We start from the raw sequence: 8,275 nt of genomic DNA on the forward strand, positions 1-8,275 counted from the left end.
GACCACACTCCTTTTTGATCCTCTGCCCTCCCCAATGGTCCCCCAATTTCCCCCTTCGGGTGTGGGATACCTTCACCACCCCAGCGGCCCCTCTGGGGCACCAGTCCTGTCTCATCTCCACTTCTCCTCCCTCCTCATTCCCCCCCCCCACATCCCACATCCTAGCCAGTCGCTGGGGGTTCCTTCCGTCCCCTTAGGTGTCCGTGGTCCCCCACCGGTGCCTGGTAGGTGCCCTAGTTGTGCAGAGATGCGAATTCTGCGTCCTCCCGGTCCGCCATCTTGACTCTGCCCCCCGCCACATTTCAAAATAAGTTGCAGATATAATGACATTTCATCTTTGAATATTTCTGTATACCCTCTTAAGCTTCTTGTAGAAGCTTTGAGCTGAGTTTTGAAGAAGAGAAGGAACATAAATTAATAAAAAGAGAAAGGACACATTATTATATTACCACTTTAATCATTACATGATGTTATGAAACAGCATGAACCTGACTTTCTCAGGGTTTAATCAAGATAGTCTTTAGGAAATAATAATTATTTTACCTTTATTTTAATCTGTGTGTGTGTGTATTTAGTTTACACACAAGATTGCCTTTAATTTCCATAATAGCCCTATTGGAGGTAATTAAGATAAATATTTTTAAAAGTCAAATGAGGAATCTGAGATGCTACAGAAGGTATTTTGCCCCAGGTCATTTGGCAAATATGTGAACAAACCATGTTTATGATACTGAAAGCAACATTCTTCCAGATTTTTCCAGATTACACAAATGCATAGTTTGTATCCAAAAAGGAATCCTATGAACTAGGAAATTCTGTCTCAGTTATATTTCTAGATGAATGCTCCTTGGATGACTGCTCCCTTTCTTAAACATTTTAGTTGAGTTTCTGCTAACTTGTAATATACTTTAGGCTGCAGTCCTTGAGCTGATGCGATAGCCCTGTTGCATATATGCATTGCATTCTCCTCTGCTCCTATGGTTGTCAATACAATTGTTTCTTGAGATGTCCTCAGTCAGCACAACAGACATGTTATATCACCTTTGGATTTCTAACAGTTCTGAGTAACTCTCTGGATATATGTTTTGTACATAGGTGAGAGAAAAGTGAACATATATTTCTAAGTTTCTGGGGAATTATTTAGAAGTGAATATGAAGCAACTGCTCAATGGATAGTTAGCATACATCACGAAAATATTTCAGTAGAAGTAGGATGGTTAGACACTTGCCAGAGAATCTGATCTCCTGGGTTTTTGTAAAGACAGAATGAATACCTCATTTTCCTGCAATTTAACCATTTTTCCTCAAATAAAGAAATAACAAACCTAACATTTCCTTTCTAATTGCTATAGATATGTGATGAGAAATCATATTTTTTTGCACAATTTTTTGAGGACCTGATAAAAATAGTACTAAGAAAGGGAGCATTCTCCTCATATTTTTCTGAATTAGGTAAGAGAAATATAATTTTGTAGTTTCCTTACTTTCATTTTTGGAGGTTCTAGTGAAACTCAGACCTGACCATGAGGGACAACTAGCTGAGAGCAGAGAGAGGAAAAGAGGTGCTGAAATGACCCAGGCTTCCAGAGTTCTTAGTCACAAATTTTCTAGTTAGTTGTAAACCTTGATAACTCTGGTTATCATAATATTTTGGTTATCATATGATCATAGATTTTGCTAATGCCAAACTTGAATGAGAGCTAGTCTTTTTTATGTTTGTTTGAGAACTACCTGCTTCATTGCTTTGGAGTACATTAGTCAATGAAAACTTTTCAGAGAAACTTGAAAATTCCAAGTTTCACATGAACTTTAGACAGATAACCTGTTGCCTCAGTGCTTCAGATTGTGGTCATCAGTGCCTGTTTCATTTTTTCTGAACTTCAGTGGTGAATTCCCTGATCTTTGTTCCCCCAGCTCTTCTATCGTTCAGATAAATTCTTATTCTTATAATAAACCCTTTATTCCTGGAATTTTAAAGTGGCTCTGCTTTCTTAACCAAATCCAGACTGAAAGGGTCCAGTTCCCAGGGCATACGTTTTAGTAGTTGCTGTTTAGTTGAGAAAGACCATGTATACCAAGGAGAAAAACAGAAGTACTGTAAGTAAGTATGAGGGAGTTAAAAAGGTCCTGGAGATGACAGGAGGGGTTGTGGTCAAGAGTATTGTTGAATGAGCTATCCTGGGGCAGGAGGAGGAAGGGACATATCTTAAGACTAGAAAAAAATTAAGAATGATGTATTAGTTTGCTTCCTCTGAGAAGAAGACACCAGAATGGAATTAAGTGTGCAACTTATTGGGGAAAATGCCTATAAGGGAAAATGGGGAGCTGGAAGAGGCTTTGGTTCAGGGGAGAACTTTGGTTCAGGTATGACCTCTGTGAAGGAAAGATGGAAGAAAAAAAGGCTGAGTAGGAAGTGCAAGTGCCATTTTGGAATTCTTTATCTAACCTGTTATCACCTGTGAGCACATCCCATGGAGAGCCCCATCCACACTGCACCTCAGCTGTGCCTCACAGCTGTGTAACAGCCCCACCCACCAGTGCCCTGCAGCAGCCGCAGCCCTACCACAACATAAAGGCACATGCAGACCACATAGGGGACACCCTTTGAGCACCTGGCTCTGATGGCCAGGTGGGATTACACTTCCGAGCCCCACAGAACATCCTTTAAATAAGGCCAGTCCTTCAAAACTGGGAGACATAGCTGACATACCTAACACATAGTAACAAATGCAGAGAATTAGGCAAAATGAGGAGACAGAGGAATATGTTTCAATCAAAAGAACAAGACAAAAACCTTAGCAAAAGAGGTAAGTGAAATGGAGATGCGCAATCTGCCCGATGAAGTGTTCAAAGTATTGGTCATAAAGATGCTCACAGAACTTGGGAGAAGAATGGATGAACACAACGAGAACTTCAACAAAGAGACAGAAAATATAAGAAAGTATCAAACAGAAATTATAATTGAACTGAAAAATACACTCCAGGGGTTCAATATCAGAATAGATGAGGTAGAAGAACAAATCAGTGAGCTGGAAGACAAAACAATGAAACTCACTCAGACAGAGCAGCAAAATGAAAAAAGAATTTTATTAAAGTGAAGCTACCTGAAGGTACCTTTGGAACAACATGAAGTGGAGTAACATTTGTATTAAAGGAGTCCCAGAATAAGAGAAAAAGGGCCAGAAAAATTATTTGAAGAAATAGTGGCTGAAAACTTCCCCAATCTGGGGAAGGAAACAGACATCTAGGTCCAGGAAATCCTGAGAATTCTAAATAAGATGAACACAAAAAGACACAAACCAAAACTCATTATAATTAAAATGGTAAAAGTTAAGGATAAAGAGAGAATTCTAAAAGCAGCAAGAGAAAAACAATTTGTTACATACAAGACAAACCCCATAAAGCTATTGGCAGGTTTTTCAGCAGAAACTTTATAGGTCAGAAGGGAGTGGCATGACATATTCAAAGTGATGAAAGAAAAAAACTACCAAACAAAAATTCTCTACCCTGCAAGGTTATCACTCAGAATTGAAGGAGAGGTCAAGAATTTCCCAGACAAACAAAAGCTAAAGGGGTTCATCACCACTAAACCAGCCCTACAAGAATATTAAAAGGATTTCTCTAAGTTGAAAAGAAATGGCACAGTTAGAAAACACACAAAAGTAAAAATCTCCCTGGAAAGGGTAAGTACATAAAAGAGGCAGTGGATTGATCTCTTACTTATACAGCAAGCTTGAAGGTTAAAAGACACAAGTAGTAAAAATAACTAAAATTACAGTAATTATTTAAGGGATGCATAAAATAAAATGATGTAAAATTTGTCACCAAAAGTATAACAAGTAAAAATGTATATTTTTAACTATAAAAAGATAAAGCTTTGAAATATGTTCAAATTTAAGCTGCTACCAACTTAAAACAGGTTAATACTTACATATGGTGTTGTATGTGAACCTCATGGTAACCACAAGGATAAAACTTATAGTAAATACAAAAAGAAAATGAGAATGCAGTCTAAACATAACAGTAAAGAAAACCACCAAAACACAAGGGAAGAGAGAGAGGAGAAGAAATAGAGAGGAATTACAAAAAACAGCCAGAAAACAATTAACAAAATGGCAATAACTACATATCTATCAATAATTACTTTAAATGTTAATGGACTAAATTCAAAAGACATATAGTGGCTGAATGGATTTTAAAAAGACTAATCTATATGCTGTTAATAAGATACTTCAGAAGAAAGGGCACATACAGACTGAAAGTGAAGGGATGGAAAAAATATATTCCATGCACATGGAAATGAAAAGAAAGCTGGAGTAACTATACTCATATCAGACAAAATAGAATCAAAAACAAAGACTATAATAAAAGACAAAGAAGAGCATTACATAATGATAAAAGTGTCAATCCAGCAAAAAGATATACATTTATAAATGTATATGCACCAGCAGAGGAGCACCAAGAGATATAAAGCAAATATTAACAGACTTAAAGGAAGAAATTGAAAGCAATTTCTTGTTAAAGTAGGGGACTTTAACATCCAACTTACATCAATGGACAGATCATCAAGATAGAAAATCAACAGGGAAACATCAGACATAAATGACACAACAGACCCAATTGCTCAACAGATATCTACAGAACATTCTATCCAAAAGCAGCAAAATACACATTCTTCTCAAGTGCACATGGAACGTTTTCCAGGATAGATCACATGTTAGGTCACAAAACAAGGATCAATATATTCAAGAAGACTGAAATCATGTCAGACATCTTCTCCAACCACAAAAGTATGAAACTAGAAATCAATCACAAGAAAAAAATGGGAAAAAACATAACAGGGAGATTAAAAAACATACTACTGAAAAACCAAAGAGTCATCAAAGAAATCAAAGGAGAAATAAAAAAATACCTAGAGGCAAAGGAAAACAGATATATAACATGAAGTCTATGGGATGCAGTGCGAACAGTTATTTTAAATTTTTAAAAAAATATTTATTTATATTAAAGTATAGTTGATTTACAATGTTGTGTTAGTTTCTGGTGTACAGCAAAGTGATTCAATTATACACATATATACATGTACATATATTCTTTTTCATTATGGTTTATTACAGGATATTGAATATATTTAGTTCCCTGTGCTATACAACAGGACCTTGTTGTTTATCCATTCTATATATAATAGTTTGCATCTGCTAGTCCCAAGCTACCATTTCAACCCTCCCCCATCCCCCCTCCTCCTTGGCAGTCACAAGTCCATTCTCTATGTCTGTGAGTCTGTTTCTGTTTCACTCTAAGAGAGATGTTCATAGCAATAGAGCCTACCTCCAGGAACAAGAAAAATCCCAAATAAACAATTTACCTATATCCCCAAAATACAGAAAAAGAACAAAGCCCAGAATTAGTATAAAGAAGAAAATAATAAAGATCAGAGCAAATAAATTAAAAGGAAACTAAGAGCTGGTTCTTTGAAAAGGCCAACAAAATTGACCAATCTTTAAACTAACCAAGAAAAAAAGGCAGGACTCAAATAAAATTAGAGGTGAAAGGGTAGAAGTTAAAACTGACACCACAGAAATACAAAGGATCATAAGAGACTACTATGAACAATTATACACCAACAAATTGGACAACCTAGAAGAAATGGATAAATTCTTAGAAACATACACTCTTGCAAGAGTGACTCATGAAGAAATAGAAAATTTGAATAGACTGATTACTAGTAAGGAGATTGAAACAGTGATCAAAAATCTCCCAACAAACAAAGTCCAGGACAGGAAGGCTTCACAGGGGAATTCTACCAAACATTTGAAGAAGAGTTAATACCTGTCCTTCTCAAACTTACAAAAAATTGAAGAGGAGAGGACACTTCCTAACTCATTTTATGAAGCCACCATTACCCTGATATCAAAACCAGGCAATGACAACACAAAAAAAGAAAATTACAGACCAACATCTCTGATGAACATAGATGCAAAAATCCCCAACAAAACATTAGTAAACCAAAACTAACAATATAGTAAGAGAATCATACACCATAATTAAGGGGGATTTATTCCAGGGATGCAAGGATGGTTCAATATCTGTAAATCAGTCAGTGTGATACATCACTTTAACAAAATAAAGTATGAAAATCATATGATCATCTCAATAGATGCAGAAAAGGCATTTGACAAAATTCAATATCCATTTATCAAAAAACTCTCAACAAAATGGGTTTAAAGGGAAAGTACCTCAGCATAATGAAGTCATATATGACAAACCCACGGCTAACATCATGATCAATGGTGAAAAGCTCAAAGCTTTCCCTCTAAGATAAGGAACAAGACAGGATGCCCACTCTTGCCACTTTTATTTAACATAGTATTGGAAGTCCTAGCCAGAGCAATTAGGCAAGAAAAAGAAATAAAGGGCTCCCGCCCTGGCCCCCAGCTCCCACCCGGTTGGACCGGCTCAGCCATGATCAAGGCGATCCTAATCTTTAACAACCACGGGAAGCCACGGTTCTCCAAGTTCTACCAGCCCTACAGTGAAGATACACAATGGCAAATCATCAGGGAGACATTCCATTTGGTATCTAAGAGAGATGAAAATGTTTGTAATTTCCTAGAAGGAGGATTATTAATTGGAGAATCTGACAACAAACTGATTTATAGACATTATGCAACATTATATTTTGTCTTCTGTGTGGATTCTTCAGAAAGTGAACTTGGCATTTTAGATCTAATTCAAGTATTTGTGAAAACATTAGACAAGTGTTTTGAAAACATCTGTGAACTGGATTTAATTTTCCATGTAGACAAGGTTCCCAATATTCTTGCAGAAATGGTGATGGGGGGAATGGTATTGGAGACCAACATGAATGAGATTGTTACACAAATTGATGCACAAAATAAACTGGAGAAATCTGAGGCTGGCTTAGTGGGAGCTCCAGCCCGTGCTGTATCAGCTGTAAAGAATATGAATCTTCCTGAGATCCCAAGAAATATTAACATTGGTGACATCAGTATAAAAGTGCCAAACCTGCCCTCCTTTAAATAAAAAATTTAAAAGGCCACTCCCAGGTAAAATCCAGGGGAAAAGTCATCTAAGTTTACCATGCAGTTGTTTACCAAAAATAGAGGAGGAGAGTCTTAACTTTTGCTCTTGGATTTAAGTCAAGGTACTGTATAGAAGTTATGTAAAATCAGTATGGAAGTTCATTGTTGCTTTTCTTGCTCAGTGATTTTGAAGAAATTGAGTAGCTACAGTGTGATTTTTTTTCTTTATTTTCTAAACTGCATTCCTATGGCCACCTAAGGCATGCCTCTATGTATTGGCTACTACAGTATTTTGAAAAGTGTTTGGGACATTTCTTTAAATTATGTGTAACCCAAAATGTTGGTGTTTTGTATGGATCACAAATACAGCATTCTTTAATTCTTTCTGTTATTTCTCAGAATTGTTACTTAAAGAACGAAGTATGTATTGCATGAAAACATTATGACCTTTTTCTCTTAGCTTAAATAAACTCCAAGGTAACTGGACTTCTAAAAAAAAAAAAAAAGAAAGAAATAAAGGGCGTCCAAATCAGGAAGAAGTAAAACTGTCACTATTTGCAGATGATATCATACTATATCTAGAAACCCTAAAGACTTCAACAAAAAGCTGTAAGAACTAATAAATGAATCCTGTAAAGTCACAAGATACAAAATAAGTATACAGAAATCTGTGGCATTTCTATACAGGAATAACAAACTATCAGAAAGAGAAATTTTTAAAAGTCCCATTTACAATTGCATCAAAAAGAATAAAATACCTAGGAATAAATTTAACCAAGGAGGTGAAAGACCTGTACTCTGAAAACTATAAGACACTAATGAAAGAAATTGAAGAAGACACAAATAAATAGAAAGAAATTTCCTGGTCGTGGATTGGGAGACTCAGTATTGTTAAAATGTCCATACTACCCAAAGCAACCTACAAATTCAGTGCAATCCTTTTCAAAATTCCAATGGCACATTTCACAGAACTAGAGTGAATAATTCTAATATTTGTATGAAACCACAAAAGATCCTGAATAGCCAAAACAATCTTGAGAAAGAACAAAGCTGGAGGTATCAAACTCCCTGATTACTATAAAGGTATAGTAATCAAAACAACATATTCTGGCACATAAACAGTTACACAGATCAATGAAACAAAACTGAAAGCCCAGAAATAAACCCACACATATAAGAACAACTAATTTATGGCAAAGGAGTAAAGAATCTATAATGGAGAAGAACAGTGT

General features: G+C 36.0%; 1 protein-coding gene across 5 annotated transcripts; it reads left to right on the top strand.

Annotated features, from left to right (window-relative positions):
* The first annotated feature begins 6,462 nt into the window (after positions 1–6,462).
* On the top strand, positions 6,463–7,193 carry LOC103007026 (AP-3 complex subunit sigma-1-like). Of its 5 annotated transcripts, none has more exons than XM_057547250.1 (2): positions 6,463–6,807; positions 6,916–7,193. In XM_057547250.1, the coding sequence occupies exons 1-2, from the start codon at positions 6,463–6,465 to the stop codon at positions 7,042–7,044; spliced, it is 474 nt and encodes a 157-aa protein (XP_057403233.1). In that variant the 3' UTR covers positions 7,045–7,193. The 5 variants fall into 5 exon arrangements, with proteins under 5 accessions (XP_057403233.1, XP_057403232.1, XP_057403234.1 ...); XM_057547249.1 differs by having other exon boundaries at positions 6,463–6,735; positions 6,808–7,193; XM_057547251.1 differs by having other exon boundaries at positions 6,463–6,735.
* Positions 7,194–8,275: the final 1,082 nt, after the last annotated feature.

The sequence above is a fragment of the Balaenoptera acutorostrata genome, chromosome 5, assembly GCF_949987535.1.
Source record: "Balaenoptera acutorostrata chromosome 5, mBalAcu1.1, whole genome shotgun sequence".
Classification (NCBI taxonomy): Eukaryota; Metazoa; Chordata; class Mammalia; order Artiodactyla; family Balaenopteridae; genus Balaenoptera; species Balaenoptera acutorostrata.